Source organism: Rhamphochromis longiceps, linkage group LG2 (assembly GCF_057381845.1).
Source record: "Rhamphochromis longiceps isolate RC_006_pf linkage group LG2, R_longiceps_female_GT1.1, whole genome shotgun sequence".
Lineage (NCBI taxonomy): Eukaryota > Metazoa > Chordata > Actinopteri > Cichliformes > Cichlidae > Rhamphochromis > Rhamphochromis longiceps.
The window spans coordinates 24,462,167-24,484,167 of record NC_140558.1 but is presented as its reverse complement, the minus strand read 5'-3'; the positions used below and the strand labels follow the sequence as shown (position 1 = coordinate 24,484,167).

General features: G+C 40.7%; 1 protein-coding gene across 2 annotated transcripts; it reads right to left on the bottom strand.

The window, feature by feature from the left end:
* Window positions 1–1,401: 1,401 nt before the first annotated feature.
* On the bottom strand, window positions 1,402–21,792 carry fmr1 (fragile X messenger ribonucleoprotein 1). 2 transcript variants are annotated; one of them, XM_085419460.1, is made up of 15 exons: window positions 21,381–21,792; window positions 18,437–18,489; window positions 18,254–18,347; window positions 17,844–17,915; window positions 17,120–17,268; window positions 15,801–15,894; window positions 15,513–15,629; window positions 15,173–15,343; window positions 14,942–15,020; window positions 14,699–14,826; window positions 14,492–14,578; window positions 13,903–14,134; window positions 12,473–12,709; window positions 11,841–11,920; window positions 1,402–9,143 (listed from the first exon to the last, which is right to left on the bottom strand). In XM_085419460.1, the coding sequence occupies exons 1-15, from the start codon at window positions 21,429–21,431 to the stop codon at window positions 8,949–8,951; spliced, it is 1,839 nt and encodes a 612-aa protein (XP_085275586.1). In that variant the 5' UTR covers window positions 21,432–21,792; the 3' UTR covers window positions 1,402–8,948. The 2 variants fall into 2 exon arrangements, with proteins under 2 accessions (XP_085275586.1, XP_085275588.1); XM_085419462.1 differs by having other exon boundaries at window positions 12,473–12,673; window positions 21,381–21,791.
* Between the last annotated feature and the right edge of the window lie 209 nt (window positions 21,793–22,001).

Sequence of the window (22,001 nt, the reverse complement as noted above, 5' to 3'; positions counted from 1 at the left end):
ATATAATCTTTTTATAATCTTTTCAAATCTAAGGACACATCCAATAAGGAGTCTTTTCTAATGTTTGGCTGCTCTTCAGTGCAGTTCAGTTCTTTTATAAACAGGAATATTAGAAAAGTTCTAAAGCCTGAGAAGAAACAAGCAGTAACTCTCACACAGTCGACGCTCTCGGGATAAGTAAAACATAATCACCTTGTTAATAAGCAGTTATAAATGCTTAATCTGATTTTCTTTTATTTGCTTTCAGTGGATTTTCATGAGAAAGCTTCAGAGGACTATGGTGAGTGCTGATTGTAAGTATTTAGTCGTTTAGGACACTTATTCTAATTTCCACTTGAATTGTGTCTAAATGATTTTCGAGAGTTTGTCGTTGTCCAATTTTAGAGGCAGCAGCAGAGTAGAGCGGTTTGGCCTTGACTCTTGATTCACTTTCGTAACAGCCTCTTTTCATTCAGGCTGCATTTAAGTGGTCATTTCACCGAAGGCCTCAAAATGCTGATGATGTCTATACTCAACCTAATGCAATTTATGTTTAATATAGTACCAATTCACAACAACAGTCACCAACAGCTAAAGGTGCATTACGTTTTAAGGTAACGGCCCCACACTATTAGAGAGAAAACCCCAATAATCAGATGATCCCTATGGGCAGCACTTGACCACAGTGGGAAGGAAGGACGCACTTCTAACAGGAAGAAGCCTGTTGGAGAAGTAGGCTGAGTAGGGGACAGAGAATGCTTTGAAGCATTCAGGTAATGTTTTAACACCACAATCTTCCAGGAGTGAATGTCCCAGCAAATCTGTCCAAAGATCAGACCACAAAAGTCCAAAGACATGTGTTTGTCAAGAGCCTGCCGATGGTCAAGGTGAGCAGCAATGGCTCTCCAGTTCAGGAAGTTCTGTTAAAAATTAATTTTCCCATTGATAAAGCTAAATTATCATCGTTATGGGATTCAGAATAAATTGAATCTGCTGTGCTATAGTTTCACGTTGGATCTCCACATACAACCGGTGCACACACACAGGTTCATGGCCCAACTTCTGTGTTGTTTTGAAATTAATGTGTGTATGGGGCAGTGAAAACAGGAGGGTATTTCTGACTGCTGTTGTTGCTTTTAAATTTTTTTTTAAATGCTACAGTTGAATGGGATTGTGTGTCCTTTTACATTGCATCCACAATTTTTTCCCACCTACCGCCTACACTAGAGAAATGGTAGTAAGGCTTAGGTTTGCACGGTGGTGGAAGGATGATGATTTGGGCTTGTTTTGGAGGACACCTTGCAATAATGGAGTAAAGACTAACTCCTCTGCAAAACAAGGGACCAACAATCAAATGATCTTGGTTCTGTTATCAAACTGCCCGCATGCTAAGGTAAAATAAAAAAAAACAGCCAGCACTAATTGAGGAAGATCGACCTTTATTTATTGAAACTGCTTGCATACAAAATATATTGCACTATAACCAGACATGTCAACCCAAACATCTTAAATGCTAGTAGTAGTATGTACAAAAGAAAAGAAAAATGCCCAAAAAGTGCACACAAGGTTTTACAGCGGGTTTTTTTTCTCTACCCTGGTTGAAGTATCTACAGATTCTCTGTGTGTCTTCACTTCCTGGCATAATATAGTTGAACAGCCAACAATGTGCCTAGATAGTATTTGCTTATGTATATACATTCTGCAAATAAATGTCTGCTGACATGTGCTGTGGAATAGCAACCAACAACAATGACAATTTTAGGTCTCATCTCTTTAGATGGTTCCCCGTAAACCATGCTGCAACCCCAACGTGACGGGTCCATACTTTGGTCACGTCATTGCCTTTGTACGTTAAACTGTTGCTGTAAGAGTAAGAATCCACACCAAATGCACATCAAATCATCCAGATCCCCTCTCTATCAAGAAAAAAAACAAGGTACCACCAGACAATCTGCCAGAAAACATCCTCAACACAGCAACGTTTCACAAGAAAAACTGTCCAATACTTGTATTGTTGTATTTATGTCAACTGACAGTAAACTTTCAATCATGCCGTTTCTTTGTTGTCCTGTAAGGCAGAAACCTCCAGTGAAAGTTATTTCTGCACTCAGTTATTAACAGTCTATTTGCAATGACAATGCTAAAAAGATTGAAAATGTCACAAGCAGACAAACCTCCATCCCAAACCCACTAGGCTCACATTTTGAAACTTCATGTGGGTTAACAGCTTTTTAGGGAGGCATTTTAAACCCCACCACTGAAATTTAAACTGGGGTGTCAAACAATGTACAGCGCATCTTTACAACCTATACGGTTCTTTTGATTAATCTCTAGGAATCAGTGCCACTGAGGTGGACACAGTGAAGAGTTTCTAGTCTTAAACGTTCTTTAGGGACTTCACATATCACGCAAATCTGTTTCTAGGGAAACATTTCTGATGCCTCATCCCTTGTGACCACATGTGCAGTGTTTCCCATGGCTAGATACCACGTATCAGGATACTCACAGTGAGTTGTTTCCAATGCAAGTCACTCAAAAACCACAGAACTGAATAACAAGGCCACAACCAGTAAGTTGTGGAAACTTGAACGTAAAGGCTTCCTTAGTACCATTTTTCCAATGACCCAAACTGGTCAGCATGCAACAGTCCTTTACTGCTTTTTTTTTTTTTTTTTAAATGTACATTTTCCACAGTATATAAGCCTTGGTTTCAAACTATAGTTTGTTAGTAATGCCCCTAAAAAGGCAACCAAAGCATGAAAAAAAAAAAACTTCAGCTCTCCCAAATGTAGTTTTCGGTCTGGAAATTAAAAACTTCTACTCTGAACTTTGTGTTAGGAGGCACAATAAAATACACCAACAAGCAGGTTGTAGCTCACACAAAAATGCAAAGAATTTCATTGTCACTGGTGCGACGGTGTGAAAGTAGGACATTTGTAGACTCAATACAATTTTTTTTTTTTGTCATTTCAAAGAGAATCAGCTCTTGCAAGAAAAGTCTCACCTGCAAATTTATGAAAACATTACAGTATTTTAAAAGAAAAAGAGGTTAAGGGAATCCTAACAAAACTCTCATTAGTCATTTGGGTCTCTGTACATAAAAAGATGACAAGTCCAGGGTATAAGACACATTTACTGGCTTTAAATTAAAGGGAAAATCCACATTAAACATGAGTTACTTCAGTTACAGAAGGAGGCAAGCTTTTACCAAAACTGGTACATGCTTGTAGGTAGACCAATGCATCCTTTATGGGAGAAAAATAAACAAAGAGGTAATTAGCTTAGCATGGCATTATGCTATGGGGTAAACAGCTAAGGAGACTTATGGTCACCCAATAACAAGCTGTACCTAATAAGTTAAATGAATGCTTTTTAATTACCAATTACAAGCTTAATTCACCACATTTTAACATTTCAGTGCATCTTCAGCAACCCTAAAGGCGCCTTTAAACTTTGGATAGAACCTGTGCTTAGCTAGGCTAACCACCTCTTAGCTGCATCTGTTAGCACATAGACATGAGCCTAATGTTGATGGTCTCATCATATTTGAGGACTAACTGTTGATATTGGTCAAGTTCTAGCTAGTTTAACCTCAACCCTTTAAAAAACTGGTGGCTCTTTGGAACACCCAAATAAAAGAAATCAATGGATTAACGCTGAAAATGTACGTATGGCTAAGACAAAACTCAGCCCTAACCTTACATGGTCCGTTGGTGGACTAGTGCAGTGGTCCCCAACCTTTTTTGCGCCACGGACCGGTTTGTGCCCGACAATACTTTCACGGACCGGCCTTTATAAGGTGTCGCGGATAAATACAACAAAATAAAACTAGTACCGATACCAATAAAAATAAGATTTATTCATAACACAAGTGAAAAGACCCAGGAAAACCGAGTTAACGAAAAAAAACGATAACAAAATAACGCTAAAAACCGATAAAAAACCCTGAAAACCATACATTTCACACCAGAGTCTCACTCTCCCGGCCCGGTACCAAATGACTCACGGACCGGTACCGGTCCGTGGCCTGGGGACCGCTGGACTAGTGGATAGTGGTAGCTAGTGGTAAACATGGCCAATCATTACCAAAGACCTGAGTTGAAAAATGTCACTGGACATTTTTTAAATTAAATTATGCCCAACCAGACAGGTATACTAAATAATATATTTTGGATGGAGTATCACTATGAACTTTGGTGCATTATTTGGATGGACTTAATTGCTGTTTCAGAAAATTAGTGGACGCATTATAAAAGTAACACAGTGCCACTGAATCAACTAAACACTGTACAGACTAGTCAAAATCAGTCTTAGCAAACCTTCTGTATGTGATTTCAACCATTCATTGTGGATTTTCCCCGTCTGGCAAAAACAAAAGAAAAAACAAAAAACTCTCTTTCAGTAAAGTTGTGCAAAATTATGGACATCTCATTATTAATGAAAGCTGAATGTGACTCAATCCTGCTTGGAGAACACTATTTTTTCCACACGTTAAGTTTATTATCAAGAGTTCTAGCAAACTAAAAAGAAAACAAAGAATATATCAGGATAAGTGCACATTTGAAACATCTTTTCTTAGACAAATAATGACATCATTATATACAGTATGCCATCCTCCCTTCTTTTTCTAACCGTTTTCTTTAAATACAGAAACTCCATAATATTGAAGCTCTACTGACAATAAATGGGTTACTTTCACTCGAGCAATCTGTCGATGCACTGCTGAGAACGCTTACAGAGGAAAAAACAATGCAACATGGCTGCAGTAAAAGCAAAGGTCCTAACAGATTAATGATAAGTAAAGCCGACAGCCATAATACTTTTTTGTAAAAGGAAAAAATGAAATTCAAAGAAAGCCTGTTTCACGATTGGTTACTTCCTGTGACATTTCCTAAAAAAGGTGAAAGTGGTATCACTGTCTATTCACATACGATGTTATTCATCGCTGGCTTTGCTAGCCGAACTCAGGTCAAGAAGAACTGAGACAAAGCAACACTGATCCAAAAAAAAGAAAACAAACTTAAACTTATCTTTTGAATGTGTCCAAATCTACTGAATGTCTTTAAGATCCAAAATAAATAAATGCATGCACCGCAAGACTGAAAAAGTACACCGATGTCTGTTAAAGAGAAGACCTGGCTCAACCTCTGAAATCTCTTCAGCTGCTTTCTCGGTTCGGTGAGAGCAGCAGTGACGCTGCACTGGGTCGTCTTTACTGAAAACCCTTTAAAAGGTGTGAGTACAGAGAACATGCCTCTCTTTGGCATGAAAGTAGCCGCTCAGAGTTGATCTCTGCATGTTCCCACAGAAGTAACCGAATCCATTTCAGAAACAAGTCGAACCAGGTCCTGAGCTACAGGCTTACGTTTGTCAACTGCACAAGGTTACAACACCTTCAGTGTGTCCAGACCAGGTGGTTAAACAAGGCAGTTTCCTGAAGTGCCAAAAATCACCCATCTCATAAACGGCCCTTAGACTTTTAGAGGAAGCTCGAGATGCTCAGCATTGTCAGTGACGACCAAAGAGGATTTGCGCTACAGGAGCTGCCGTCTTTATTCATCTGGTCCGTTAGTAACATCTCATCATCCCTGATTTACAAGTCTACGCTGTGATGCTAGCCACAATTAAAGGCACATGTTACACAAAATATAGTTAAGGTTTCCCTGAGCATTCACAGCATTCACATGGATTTGCTCGCCATGACTTTTAACCTCTGGTCATCCCCCAGGTTATTGGTGACAAATGTAGGGTTAGGAACAGGATTCAAAATGTAACCGAGAACGGGTTACCAGTGAGCTGGTGATTACCAAGAGGAGAGAGCTCTTGTTTCTGACAGTCTGGAATTTAATTGAACATACTGTAAATTTATTTTCTGCAGTGCTTATTGATGGTGCTCTTAATAAAAGCAGTCTGTTGGGCAATACCATTACTGCTTTTCTCACCAATAAATCCAGGTCAGTACACCTTAATTCACAGTAAAGTTTCAATCGAAACAAGGCAAAAATGAGTTTAACAAAATCAGAAAAAGAAAGCCTAAATGGTTTGCTGGTCCTCCGACCGGCATTCGGAGGTGCTGGTCACCAGGTTTGGTTAGCTTTGGCTAACTGTTTAGAGCCCCTGCTAATCTAAATACGCAATGGCTCAAACGTCATTGTTTAGTAGAGATTGGCACCAATTTTCTTACTGAAATTTTCTCAGACCTTGGACAATTTGATTGCCAATACTTGTGGAACAATTTTTTAAAGGAACAAAAAAAGATTAGGGTATCGTGATCACCCATGATGACGTGGTTTCTTTTAACGCTGTGTGATCTAACTTTATATCCAGTGGATTCTTCCTGGGAAAGTCCTATGCTACTGTAACAACCAGTGGAATAATGTAACCTGGATAACCCACAGCGAACCTGCTACTCCAGATTCAGTGCTAGAAACTAGTGGCGAGATGTTCCAGTGAAATGTGCCTACAAATGCACAGAGAAACCTTAAGAACAGCTTTTTGTTGCTTGTCTTTTACACTGACCGTCACTTTATTCGAACTAATGAGTATTATTTTCATCATAATCACCCACAGGTCCACAGGTACTCTCTACACTAGCCTGTATACAGCACAGCAGTCGCTTTGACTTTAGGACAACTTGACGATGTCAATGACCAACAGCCTCGCTGCAGCCTACATTTGACTCTCGCTATTTAGATGTTTACGGTGAACCTAAGGATCCTTCTATTCAACATATTTACGAAGTCAGTGATCAACTGGGGTGTCAACCGAACAGCAGGTTGGAACACCTCAAGAGCTTGAAGCGATGTCCTGCTTAGTCTTGCTCCTTTGTTGTCTGAAAGCCTGCACTGGTAACACAAAGTTACTGAGCTGTTTGAAGACGAACCGTCTGCTGCTCCGGTTGTTTACGTCAGCGCCTCGAAGAGCTCTGACTCAAAGCAGAAAAGTATCGAGCAAGGTCAGAAAACTGGTCTCACCCTAGAATAAAATACCTCAGCAGGCTACACCGCTGTGCCTCCTCAAAACAATGGAAACCAATGTAAACAGGGTCACACAACCACTCACTCTACAAAACATCCATCTGCAGTATGTTTTAAATGAGGGGTGTAGCGCTGGGTTTGAACAGGCAGGATGAAAAGTTCTAATCTGTTCAGGCCAAATTCAGAGAAATGGAGGAGCATAAATCAAAGGCACAGAGATAAAGACTTTTCACACACTTCAGTGGGTGTGGATGGAAAAGGCTCTGTGATGGACCTCTGCCTCTCAAAGTCAGCTGGGATCAGCCCTAGTCCCCAAGACCCTGAATCAGAAAATCGATGGATCGAAAAATCGATGGATGGAAAATCAATGGATGGAGCATGACTGCTATCACACTGCTCTACTGTTCAAAAACAAGAAGAAAAAAAAACTAAAAGAAAACATATGTGAACTGAACGGGTCAGGAATAAGATCACCAAAAAGAATAAAACTTAGGCCAAATTTTTATTTTGTCAAGGAAAAACTCAACAGTCTGTCATGTCCTCTACAGTTACACTTCAAATAAGTTTGTCATGGCAAAGTTAAATACAAAGAGTTTCATAAATTAAGAAAAACAAAGTGGTGCGACAGGAGTTAGCTGCTCTAAACGCATCCTGCTTGTCTGAAAGCAAAAGAAATGACTTTAACGGGCATCAAGCCAGGTTTACGTGGACCTAACCAAAATACGCCTAGCTTCAGTCTGCACCCTTCACTGAAGAGGATGAAGAGTCTGGTATAGGATGGTGATTCCTGCTGACAGCTCTTTACAGATGAGATGAATGAGTTCAGGGAGCGTAGTCCCTCACTGTGGACTAACACCACTGCACACATGTGGAGTGTTTATGGTAGACTAATTGTAAACACGCAGGAATAATGCATTTCTGGTCATTGTACAGGAGTGTAACCTTCCTTTGGAAAGGAGAACAGTTCATAACAATATGTACCCTGACACAAACTCATGGGAGTCGCTGTGTTTAAGCAGTTTATGTGCATCAGTGTGCCTCAGATTTATGTCTCTCCATTTGTACATTTCGATAAGTTTTACTGAATCTGAATATCAAGGCAACGGGAAACAAAACACAGGTGACTTCAGAGCTCATGCCTCCCCGTTTGCATTTCATTCTGAAACATGGATGCTTTTAAATGTTGAAAAAAAAAGAAAAAGAAGAAAGAAACAATAACTACGTTAGAAAGAAAGAGAGAAAGAAAGAAAGTCCATAAAGTGCCCTCTACAAACATCATCTTCCAGTCTGAATCCCCATAGGATTGCATGTCATTTAGGTGACACCGAAACGTTTCTGCCCCTTATTGAAAAGATGTGTTTAAATTGATAGTTAACCTCAAAAGTCTCTGTGGAATAATAGAGCTGATTTCCCACAGAGACTCGCTTCTCTGGACAAAACAGTTCCATTATAAAGGATGTGTTGGAGATTTCACAAAACCAAAAATAAAATTTAGACCTGCTGAAAAAACTGAAGCCACCTCCTAAAAGTGTGCTTTTCAGGGAGCGAGGGCACATATTCCATCCTGCTTTCTCCAGTGGCTGCAAATCTTTGATTCCCAACGGCCAATGATTTCTTTTGCCTCATTTTTTTCTCTCACATTAGCAAGTCCAAATGGAGCATCAGTAAACAAACTATGTTGGTTTAGTGGGGCACGAGTATGTTTGGTGTTAATGGTTGTTTGTGAGATGAGCTTTAGTCTAATTCCTCCTCTTCTTTCATCCAGAGAATGCGCAGGAGATACAACACCAGTCAAGAACAGACCAGACCAGCAGATACAAGATCACCTCCAGCCTAAGACTTCACTACTGTAAACACTTCCATGCTGATGGAAATATGTGTATTCTTGTGTTAGAGACAGAAAAGAAAAAGCAGAGACTGAGACTCTACGATGTTCTGTGATGAGTTGCCTGTGTGTGTGTGTCTAAGTGAGAAGGTCCTCCAGTGGGGTATCTACGACACTCCGTTCACCAGCGCGGGAGCGTCCTGTTTCTCCTTCTTCATCCCTCTGTCTCTAGTAGGTCTCTGATGATGATGGCGGGGCTGTCCCTCGCCGCTGCCACTGAGACTGCCCTGGGACGAGGACGGACCGCCTCGGCCACCTGAGGAGTGCTGCACGCTACGCTCGTTGTTCCCGTCCACACGAATCTGCGGGTAGAAAAATAAAGAAATCCATAAGAGTCTGGCCCCACACTACACAGCTAACTTTCCCTTTACCCTCGGTGCAGCCTGCTGCGTGCTTTTCATATGGCACCAAATAGCAACAGCAGTCACCTCAAGGTGCTTTATATTGTAACAGTATTATGAGAGAGAACCCCAACAATCCTATGAGCAAGCAGTAGAAACAGTGGGAAAGAAAAACTCCCTTTTAACAGGAAAAACCCATCAGCAGGACCAGACTTAGGGAGGGGCAGCACCTGCACCTGCCTCAGTCCTCCCTGCACCAGGTTATTTATCCGTTTGGTTTCAGCCTGGTTATTTTAGGTTTTTGTATGGCAATTCTGTTTTTTGTTTTATTTGGTTAATAAACTGTAGAAATGCATCGTTCACAAAAAGGTTATTATAAAATAAAAGTAATAGAAATTATATTTTGCCTGTCCTGTAAAATATTTTGCATCTCAGTAAATCCACTACTAGAAGCAGAGGAGGAGCATTCAGGAGGGTCAGACTAAAGAAAACGAGTTCTTCTCTGAGACAAAGCTGAGAAACGAACAGTGGTTTATACTCTGTTACTGTGTATGAGTCAATGCTAGCTGACCAGCTGTCAACACGAACTGTGTGATAGATAGAGGGCGGACTTCCACCTGTCTCTGCATACACTGATCATTCACACAGATGTCAGTGCTTATCTGAAGCATTTGGTACAGTCCGTTCACAGCTGTACTGAAAATCTGACTTTAATTAGCAGGAACAATGCTATACGCCACAATTTCAGTACCTCTTTCAGCTGACGTGAAAAACAATGATCACCTTGTTATGATGCACAAATCTGCTAAAAGAGCTTTGGTCCTTGTGTTCATGCAGCTGTTATTTAACATGCACCACCCACCTAAAAACTGCTGCAGAACGGGCAAACCCTTATATAGCAGTAGCACCTGAAGGGCTGTAGTGTCCCAAACAGCACAGTATGGTGATGTCCACCATAGTGCAAAAACACTTGATGTAAACAACACAGCCTTCAAGTGTTTCATATCACAATTCATTATAGAACAAGTTTCCTCCAAAAAAAGACCACAAGTGTCCACTGCCAATGTTCCTTAGATCACCTCAGAGGTCCTGTGGGGCAAAAGGGACCACCAACGGCCACCTTAAAATCCCCAGTTAAGCTAACCCACATGTATTTGGACTTTGGGAAGAAGCTGGTGTTTCCGGAGAGAACCCACACAGACATGAGCAAGACATGCAAACACAGAAAGGCCCCAGGTGGATCAAATCCAGGAGATTCTTGCTGTAAGGCAGTGGTACTAACCATCACCCCACCGTGCTGTGCACCTTTACATATGTCAAACCTGCTGCAATCACGAATCAAGCAGAAAGTTAAGTTAGGACTAAATATAGCCCCATCTTAGAAAGTGTCCTACAGTGATGTTCAGTGAGAACAGGCAGGACTTTGAGTGTGTGACAACACAGAGTGTCTTGTTGACAGTTGAGGTTTGGAGTGTTAAACAGAGGGAACATTTGATATGCAGAAAATAGCACTGTTGACTGTGACAGTGGTGTAAGGGTAAACAATATTTGCAGAAGAAATGATTCAAAAATTAGTAGCAGTCTCATAATATTTGCCAGTATGCTGAAGTAGCTGGATTGTTTTTGCAAAGCACTGAGAATTCATTAAATAAGCATGGCTTAAAATAGAAACGTAAATAGTTACAGTCAGCCTCAAATATTATTCAGCTGTATTATCTTATCATCGTAAGTGATCTACATCATCTCACTGTAAACAATCATCACCTCCTTTAAATGTCTTGCTTGAAACAGAATTTCCAAACTTTGTAGCTGCAAAATAAAATTAGTGGTCAAAAACTGCAGTTCCTGTAATGGCCACTTGAGGGTGGCTCTAAAAGGGAGCCATGAAGAGTAGAAGGGTGTTTGCACACCTGCGGCGTGTTGTCAGTTCTAACTCTGTTCGTTTCCCCACATTTTGTGTGGTTTGTTTGTGCAGGTATGAACACAACATGAATCAGCTAACAGGAGTACGTTACAAGTTTGAGCTACAAAACATCCCATAACTATGTACGCTGATCTCGGGAAGGCACTATAGATGCGCAAAGGTCTGTTCAGCAGCTAGCTGTGAAATGAACGTAAACGCTCTGCGTTCTCCAGTAGTCCAGAGCAAAGCACCTTCTTCCTGTATTTACATTTTTTTATGCACCCGCTCCAGACACATCTGACCAATGAGACGACTGAATGGTCACATGGTTTGTAGTGACGCATTTTATTTCACTTTTTTCTGTGTGAAAACAAACCAAACATCTGATTTGAACCGGAGTAAACAAACTATAGGTGTAAAACTATAAAGACAGATGTAGTTTTTTTCCTTTTAATGACCACCAGGGGTGACAGATGTGCCTACAAAAAACCCTGGTCCTACAGATGACTGAAAAATATCCTTGAACACTTTCCTGATGCTTTAATGGATTTAGTCACTCATTTCAGGTCATACTGAATTTAGAATACTTGAATTTTTTCTGCATTTTGGCCATTTTTTTAATGCCAGAAAGAAGGATCAATCAGGGCATGCTCACTGAAAAGCATGTTTACAGAATTTTGAGGAGCGTTTCAAAGATATTAGACTTTAAACAATGACATGAAAATAACTTGGCAGCAGCTGTTTGTGACTGTTACCTGCAGAGTGTCTTCTTGGCCTCTTGTCTTTGAGTCTCTGATGTGACGAGTTCTCGGCTCGTTCCACTGCATGTCTTCACCTAAACCAACATTAAAAACAACAAGTTAGCAATCAAAGTTAGCCACAGTCATGTAAACAATCTTCGCATGGCTCAGTAGACTCAGTCTTAGGTGACCTACCTTTTGCCAGGTAAAAATAGGGTGAAATTTGTGTACATCCTAATTAGATTAAAGTTGGGAGAAATAGTTTCTTTCAATATAAATATGGATCGTTTTGAAAAGAAAACTCATAATGAGAATTTATTTGCACAGGAGGTCTGCAGAGATCTCATGATGTGATTTATTTCCGTTCTTTAGGCCATAATTTGATGAAAAGCATCTCAAAATGTTATTTCTTTTGAGTCATTACACACCAACTTTTTTCTCTTTAATCGTTTTCATATTTTCATTTTTTCAAATGAAAATAAATTCCATTCATTATTATCTGATTAATAGAAACATTTAGCAAGCTTTTGCATTGATCATTTTTTAGACAAAGTGTAAATGCTCCAAAAATGGGCTGAGAAAAATCATGGAATGAGATAAGAGTCCTGTGAAAAGATCAAAGACCGCCAATGATAATTAACACTCACCTTTATATCCTCCCCCTCCTCTTCCTCTCCCTCCTCGTCCCCTCAGCCCACCGCCGCCTCCTCTCTTCCTCCCATCTGTCCGTCTGGGCAGGGTCCCACCTCCTGTCATTAGCTCCTCCGTGGGGGCCAGCGACCAATCGCTGAGCTCGTCTCTGTGGTCTGACTCTGTCTCTGAAGCGTTGGATGCCTCAGAGTTGGTGCCTGGGGGACCGAGGACAAAGTCCAACCTCATTTCGGCTGCCTCGGAAAGACAACACAGACTCAACCTTTGATTAATTGCCGTTTCATAATCAGATCATCGCCTGGGGAAACGTTTTTACTGAAATATCAGATGTCCAAACACTTTACTTCAATATGAAATGAAATCACAAGAACATAAATCTATGGCCGAGAATCTGCTCGTTTGCTTTGTCATTGTGCCTTTTACATCTAAACCAAACAATCACAGGAGACTTTCTCCTATACGTACTTCTGTTAAAAAAAAAAAATCTGGTAAAAGGTGAAAAACTGATTACAATTTTTTATTTTAAAAAAGTAGAAGCTCTGACACTTTTATAAAAGTAAGTAGCTCTTTGGAGGATACTGTTACCAGCTGATGGGTGACTTTACCTCCATACCTAAACAGAAGAATTAGTGTAGTCAGCGGCTCAAGTGGGATTTGTCTGGTGAGGAAACCTAAGGTTGGTTGTAGTGGTGCAGCGTAGGGAGAAGAATCACTTAGAAATAAGTAACAATAGTCTTTGTTCAGAGCTCCAGTACATTTTCTTTGTGTGCAGGCTGCTCAGAGTCGATTTAAACAACTGAATTCATCAAGATATAAGCTGATGCTTGATTTAAATGTCCTGTCTATCAAATGGCAATGAGAAGTCCTCACCTTTAAATATAACCTCTGTTCATCTTCCTCTCCTGTCTTTCTCATCTTTCTCTGAGTGAAGTTAACTGTAATTCTTTTATCTACCTGTGAAATACAGCAGCTGGACCTGTAGCTAGCAACACACTGTGTGACAAACTGCATATAAACAGTTTATGCATTAGCTGATTGAAACGTTGCATCTGAAATCAGCTGCCACTTAAAAAAACATTACTCCTTTTAATGCAGACTATGTTTTATTGTTCCCTCCATTTAGGTTCAGATTGGTTGAATGTTTAAAGGTGCTCAGCAACATAAAGTAATTACTTCCCTCAAATGTGTTAGACCTAAAGTAATGAGCCAGTTTTCCAAATTCAAGGAGCAGAAAGTACAGATATTTATGCTAACATGTAGGGAGTAAAAAGTTGTGATAAAAATAAATACCCAAGTACAGATACCTGAAAATACTAAGTGCAGTAACGTAACAAATTTTACATGAAACATCTGCAGCTGACTGACTTGAGAGTACATCAGCTCTTGTAGTTTACCCGCAGTAATATAGATGCAGTAACTATCAAACCTGAGGCAAAAGCAGCTCCTCCTCCTCTCCGCCCTCGTCCACCTCTTCCCCCTCCTCCATAGGGCTTTCCTCCTCCCCCTCCTCGGCCCATCCCGAGCCCCATTCCATTATCGAACACGTAGGTTTTGTCTTTAGGGTTTCGGGGCCCTGTCCCCCCCCCTCCGCCTCCACCGCCTATCTGTCTCAGCTGCTCATCGATCTGTAGACGCTCCAGTCGCAACTGGTCCACCTCCTGTGGACATGAACGAAAACGTCACAGAAGGTCAACAATGAAAAGAAAGAAAGTATACTTTATTGATCCCTGTGGGGAAATTCCTCTCTGCATTTAACCCATTCACTCAGTGAAGCAGTGGGCAGCCATTGGGCACCCGGGGAGCAGCGTGTAGGGACGGTACCTTGCTCAGGGGTACCCCAGGGTAGCCGTTCAGTGGATTCGAACCACCGACTTTCCGGTCATGGGGCCACCACTCTACCTACTGGGGCCACCACTCTACCTACTGGGGCCACCACTCTATCCCTGCCTGACCACATCCTTTAGCTCCGTTTTGATGTTTGGTTGGTAGAAGATGACATCACTGAGGACACAAACCTTAAGGTAGTTGAGGTGATAGTCTAGTAGTACTGTTGCATTGGAGATGCTTTCCTTGGTTCCCACAAACACAAATGGCACCATTCCCTGTGACAGAGGAGGACCAGGAGAGTTTGAATCCTCTTAGTGATTGAGCTCTAACACTGCTGTATTTACTGTGATGATTTTTAATGCAGCAACACGACGCAACTTTCTCTCCCTACTGACCTCATCAGCAGCTGCTGCCGCTGCCGCTGATGGTTTTTTGTCGTTCTCAGGCTCAATACGAACCCGAACCACACCGGACTTGTCAACCACCTCCTGAATCAGCTTGCCGTTCTTGCCAATCACCTTCCCTGCATGAGAAAAAACATCAGTCTCACTCTGGCTGAACTTGAAACTGGATTAAATCAAGTAAAATAAAGGTACCCGATGATTCATTTCTTTGTCTCGGTTGAGCGACTTTCTCACCTACTAAGTTCCGGGGAACTTTGATGATATCTTCAGAAAACTCCAGGAAACTTCTGGCTATACGGACAGCATCCTGGTCCTTCCATGAAATACAAAACAGGCATACTTACTTTTGTTTGTGTTTTTTTACCCCATGCTGGTCTGTTAAATTTGTACCCACTTAACATTAATGAGGGCAAGCTCTACATATCTATGTCTCAGCTCATTTGTGTACAAGTAAAGCCCTCCTACCTCTCCGTATATGTGGAAGGTGCAGGTCTCTTCGTCCAGGTCTATGTTAGTGACTCCAGGAACTTTACGCGCCTGCTGAATGTTGGCCCCGTGAGTCCCAATGGCGAGACCCATTAAATCGTCCCGAACAGCAAACTGTTCATGAAACCGAGATGCCAGCTGTCTGGAGCTCTGAAGAAATGCACATCAAAAAAATTCATTAATTAACATTTAATAAATTCCACAAAAGAGCAAAGAGGGTGTGTAAGTTTACTGAAAAGAAACCCTTTAAAAACTCTCCATCCCAGGCTGCAAAATGATCCAAACAGTCACATACAGGCTGGAGCTGTGCGTAACCTACCTCCAGCTGTCGGCTGGCCTCTTCGTTCCTCAGCATTAGAGACAGCTTGGTGCGGAGGCTCCTGAAGTGCATGTCGCTCATCATATTGGCCCGCTTTGTTGTGACCTCATTCACCGACTGTAACAATCAAACATTACGCTCATTAATATCATACACGAGTGAGGTTCTGATGTTTTAAGTCACCTATGGATGCACTTCACTTCAAGGTGATGCTATGCAAGGGTCAATAGAGGATATGATTGTGTGAAAATGTAGCACATTAAGAAGAAAAACAACAGTTTGACCAACCAAAATGACCAGCTGCTTTTTCTCTGAGTCGTAGGTGACACTGAACCCTCCCACAGCCTTTTTGAAGTCTTTGTGTGCTGATTCCTTGGAGCACCTGGGAACACAAGAACACGTATACTTTATCATAGTGAAACCAGCAAACAAGTTGCTTAATAAATGAATTTGTCCTCAGTGATAACAGCTTATGGATACATGTACACATACAAACTCTTCTGGGAGTACAGGCTCATATACAAGCTGGAGTAAGTCAAGTTTTGACCGTACAGTTGTGGTCAAGAATGTAACAGTAATCTTAAGCTTTTAATTATTTCTTTGAACGATTAATATTCTAGAATGAAAAGATTGTGCAGCATACAACTTTAATGGCAAATGTGAAATTATTTTGGATTTTCTCTCATGCACACAGGGTCAAAAATATGTATATAGGATTAAATATACAGATGCACCCAGACGAATAGTCGGTTAATTGTCTCAATTCAAGTTGCAACTAAATGTTCGTTTGTCTTATCCATCCCAGAACTAGTTTTGATGTGTTTGGGGTCATTATCCTGTAGGAACACCCAACTATGTCTTTTGAAGTTGAAGAATTTCAGGTATTCCAGCTCTGTAAAACCGCCCTACAGCATGATGACACCACCATGTCTGACAGCTGGTACAGGTCTTAGCCCTGAAAGCCTGATCTTTACTTCTCCAAATATACCTTGTCATTATGACCAAATAGCTCAGTCTTTGTCTCTTCTGACAATAAAACTTTAAAACAAAAGTTTAAAGAAGGCATCTGACTTGTCTACCTGCACAGGTGCAAATTTCCATCATGCTTGAAGGCGTCAATTATAGAGTAGGGGCTTCTTTCTTGGTGATGTAAAACTAGTTTCTCTGCTGATGTTCCAGCAGTCTCAATCTCAGGGCACAGCTGAGCCTTGGCTGTTTCTAAACAATGTAACCAAATTCCTCTCATCTGAGGGTGACGGTTGGGGTCTTCTCCTAGACCTCGTCAAAGTGGTAACATTAAATTGATGCTTCTGGAATTTTTAGTTATTTAGAAATGGCTCTGGAATGGACTTCCTAAACTTTACCAACAAATCAACCAATTTAAATGAACTTGACCAATTCTGCCAAGATGAGCAGTCCAGCTATAATTATGCTAGGAGCTTGGTGATGGCTACCAAAAGCTTCTGGTTGAGGCGCACCTTGCTAAGGGACATTTAAGCACAAGTTAGTGGGTAGTGTATGCATGCTTTTGGCCCCATGTGGATTACAGAAAATCCAAATAATTTCAAACTTGTGCACCAGTCTTTATTCATGCAAGTCAAACTCACATTTGCCGTAGATCTTCGGGTACATCCAGTCGGATCTTAATGAAGGTGTTTTTGGTGGCTGGTTTATTCGGGTTGACCGGCCGTAACCTCTCCAGCGTCACTATCTCATTTAATGTGGCTTCACATGCGGCGTACTCTATTACATAAAACTGGAAACAAAGACAGATCAAGTATGAGCGATCCAATAGAAAAACATCACTTTTTTTCAAAAGTTTAAATAAGTCCCATACAGGCTGGAGCTGTGCGTAAATATTATTAAAAATTTATTTTGAAGAAAGTACATCTGATGGTGGTAAGACAACAGGAGGACAAACAGAGGAAGAGCTTACGTGCACAAAAAATCCAGAGGAAAATGGAAATACAAGGATATAAAGAACATCTGGGGCATATAGTCTGAATTCAATCAGTCATTGAGTTAATGTGTTGTTCAGGATTGTAAAACTCAACCACACACTGACATCTGTCACCAGAGAAATGATGTTACACTGAAGTTAAATATCTGCAGTGAGCTTGATAAAAAGGATTTTTATGAGTACATAACATTTCATGAGTGTAAAATGTTGTTAGTAAACATGGCTGTATTTAGTATTACTAAAGGAAGTTGTGATATTAAAGCATTTAGGATGGAGCAAGTGTCTGGGCTGCGTTTTAGGCAAATTTATCAGAGCCATGTTGTTTCAGTGCTGCTTGGTGAGCCTTACAGATGAACTGGAGCATCTCTTACCTCCCCTTTGACCATGCGAACCTTGGCTAGCCACCATCCACATGGCTCTTTGTCATTCGCCCTAGAATACACCTGGCAGACACACACACACAGTTCATTTCAGAAATAATTCCCACCTTTAAACAAAGCTGATAAGAGTAAACTGGCACAGAAACAACTGGACACACTGATACAGGAAATCATTGTGAATAATATTATTAATAAAAATAACAAGTCAGACTAATTTACCAATGATAGAACAGAAAATCTAAGACTATCTAAGGAGCATCACCCTCTTTTTTTAAAATCTTATTTTACACTGAAAATTCAACTCTACTCACTCCGCTCCATGCTATTCCAAACTGCTCCCCAGCTATACCAACTTTGCTTTCCAAACCCACCATGTCTGATGGCAACAATCACTTTCTCACCTCGACCTCATCGCTCTCACTGATCTCCTTGCAGAACCCTGTTGGAGGAGGAAAGCGCACATCCTGGAATGGGATCTGCCGCTCCGGCTGCCAGCTGGGACAGAGGAACAAACACAAAAAGTTCATTTTATTGTTTGGCAAAGAAATGACATATTACACAATGTTATATTTTACTTTACTCACTTGTTTTCAAATGCTACCATGACAGATCCTTCGTGAACATCCTTTACAAAGCCCTGCAAGAGTCACAGAAGTAAATTCAGTTTTGAAATATCTTTAAAATAGTCAGTGTGCAAGTCAAACTGGCATCGACCATGTAAACAGGAACCAGTTCTACTGCTTAAGCCGGACCTTATCCTAATGCTCCTAGCAATGAAACAACCTAAATAATTTCCTTTTCTGGAGTTTGAGCTTTGGGCTCGAGCCAGGTTTGGCTCAGTCTCTCTCTCTCTCGCTGCTTCTACACACAGCTGATGTGTGTGTCATGTGTGTCAAACACTGCAAGTAGGCCATGCGATGCCTAGAAGGAAAAGAGAGCGCTAGAGAGCCTTGCCAATGGGTTGCATTAACCTGGCAAGCTAGCAGTCAGTGGTGGATGAAATGAAGCAAGAAGGAGAGATTCTCAAAACTCCCAAGGTTAAAAAAAAACAAATAAACCAATTTTGACAGGACCTCACTGACCTGTGAGCATGTTTAGGATTGTGACTGACTGAACTGTCTCGCTCAGAAACGAAGTTCAGACTTTAGCAAGAACATTAATCTTGTTAAAACTGGAAAAATACCAAAACACAAAATATGAGGGCAACACAGAGGGTGCATTAGGAGATAATGTAGTTTAGTCTACTGGCAGTAAACTGCAATTGTTGTACTGCTGTTGAGATTACAATAAAAAAGAGGAATGACTTCTATGCTGCATAAGGTGCAATTTAAAAACCGCAAAATTAAGTTTCTCACTCAAGTGATTTATGGCAGAACCATTTTCTACAATTATTTCTTTAGTATTATTCTTACTTGGCAGATGAATGCACTCATTATTTCTCTTGGCTGTTCATTTCAGCCAAGAGCATATTTTAAGTTTTGCTATAATACCAGAGACAAGGGTGTCATTTTTCAGTTCAACTATCACCAAAAACATTATAAAAATTATTTGCCAACTACACATTTAGTTAATCAACATCCTCACAACAACTAACTAAAATGATTACGTTCAAAACTCTTGATTCATTAACCAAAATTTGAATGCTTATTAACATTGAAATCATGCAAGTGATCTGCAGTAAGATGCAACTCCCTGTGTTGGAGTTATGCTGCCATCTAGCAAAGGTAACTGCTCCGTAAATAAGTCTCCTTTAAAGTGGACCTATTACACTATTCCTTTTACTCGATTACAGTCTACTACACTAGCTTTGCATGATTCACAATTGAAAATAATCCACATTTATCTCTTGCTGGTGCAGCTCAATTCATCTTTAAACCATTTTAGCTCTACTCCTATTAGGCCAACTGTCTGCCAGTCAACCCCTGGCAAACAGAAGGTGTGAACAGCAGGTGGGTGGGGTTTCAGTCAGAACTGTGTACCTAAGATGACAATATTAGGGATATTTGCTCTCAGTGACATCATACTGGGCCAAGAGAAGAACAAACTGCCTAAGTTTTAAGCACTATGAATAAGCCTCTGTGAACACACTGGGCATTTTCTGATGAACAGAAAGACATTTGCCAAAGTCACCCTCTTGTTGTGTATCTGCTTATACTTGTAAGCAGTCACACCTACATCATCTTATTAGATTGATCTACATAAGGTAAAATACATTAAATATAATGGTGGTATACATGTAGGTTATGATAGATATACGGCTAATGAAAGTATTCTTAAGAGTTACCTGGTGGGACTGGATTTTTTCAAACCAGACTACTATCTAACAAAAATTAGCCTAACTTTTCTCATAGCTGTTTGACAGTAAAACTTATCATTCAAGCTATGGCACCAGTCAAATGTTCGGACACACCCACCCATTCATATGGTTCTGTACTTGCTAACAATATGATTGCAACTATTAAAAGAAAGGCTTCTGTTTAGTGCCACACCTAGCTAAAAGCCAAAGTACAGCTGACAGTGCCAACTTCAACTTTCCTACATTCAAAGGAAAAGCCTCTTGATTTGGGAAAGCATACAAGTTTTGAGCACAGCATGAAAGTCTATGGTTTACATGGCAACTGCTGAGCTTAATGAGAGTATGTGACCTGAATCAAGATTAATTCCAATTACTATTTACCCTGATTATACAGCATACTCACAGCATTCATGTACCTCGCATTAATGTGGCCACAACAAAACTATTAGCTTTAAAAAGACATCTGTCAGAACTTTACTTGAGATATATGTCATCCTATATTTACACTACAACAAACCTGACAGCTAAAATAAATAAATAATAAATGTATCATTTTATTTAGATTCTTCACCATTCATTGTATTCTTGTGTCCTTGAATTAAACAATATTCAAATGTAAGTAATTATTGCTAATTAGCGTGTTATCCCATTGTACTGCTTATGTTATCTCCCCCACCCCACCCCAGTGATACACGCAGGTCACGGGATCGGATTTATGATCTACTTGTTGCCTGACTGACCCCAAAATCTCTGCAGTCTTGACAAAACAAGAAAACACCTGGCAGCTACGGGCACAATAAAGGTTAGCCAAACCATCGCCCCTGTGTGCTGCTCTGAATTAACTTATTTGACAAAAGCAAAAAACAAAAAACAGCCAACCCATGATTGATTCTGATGTTTGTGAGTCTGCAACCAACCCTTGCACATCACTTTAGGGGTACCATCGTACAGCAGTCACATCAGCGTTACCGATACCGCTAAAACAGCTACCCTGGTTAAGCGTCATTATCACCAATAGTTCACCAATTTATCCACTACCGCTGATGTTAGAGCCCCACCGCAGCGTTAGCTTTGTTTACAGGTTTCAGGTCCCGGTAGACGTTGAGCAGAAGCACCGAGGCCCACATATAACACTGAGCTAGCCCCGTGACACAATTTCATGTTAGTTAGGCTTACTTGGTACATAGTGTGTGAACGGTGGTCACTAAACTCGACAAAAGTCAATAACTTACCTTATAAAAAGCCCCACTTGTCCCTCTTACTTCCACGACTAGTTCCTCCATGACGTAAGTTACTACAGCTCGCTAGCTAGCTAACTACCGATAGCGATGTTAGTAGCTAGCTAGCTAGCTGGCTAGCCTGACGCTAGCCAAGGCAGAGTCGCTAGCTAGCCTAAATACCCTGCCTACTGGATGCAAGAAGAGGCCACGGTAGCTGTGTGTGACCGTAATATTGTTTTCCGTTTTGCACCGTCTATGAATTTTGTTTCTTGCAAATTTGCAAATCCGACTGCATGAAGAAGACGAAACAATTAGCTAGCCAGGTTAGCTTTTAGTAGCTAGTTATGTTAATGTTGTGTGATTAGTGGTGTAGCAGCTACTGCTGTTGTATCTCCCCATGTGACGTCTCCGCTTTCTTCCTCTACTGAAAACTGAGGCTGCTTACTGTCATCCGAGCCTGTTGCTGCTCTCCACGGGTAATAAATAGGAATGCACTTTGATATAACAGGAAATATATCAAAATAAAAATGACCGCTGTGTTTATCCTATGGTGTACCATATTTGAGCTCTAAGAAAAAATGAAAAAATATATTATCCCAACAGCACGGCCCGCCAGTCCCTCCGGGAAAACAG

Coding starts and splice junctions, on each gene's coding strand:
- fmr1 (XM_085419460.1), bottom strand. CDS start 21,431: ATGGAGGAACTAGTCGTGGAAGTAAGAGGGACAAGTGGGGCTTTTTAT. Junction 17,269..17,843: donor TTCGCATGGTCAAAGGGGAG/GTAAGAGATGCT, acceptor CTTTGTTTCCAG/TTTTATGTAATAGAGTACGC. Junction 12,710..13,902: donor AGGAGCTGCTTTTGCCTCAG/GTTTGATAGTTA, acceptor TTTCCGAGGCAG/CCGAAATGAGGTTGGACTTT.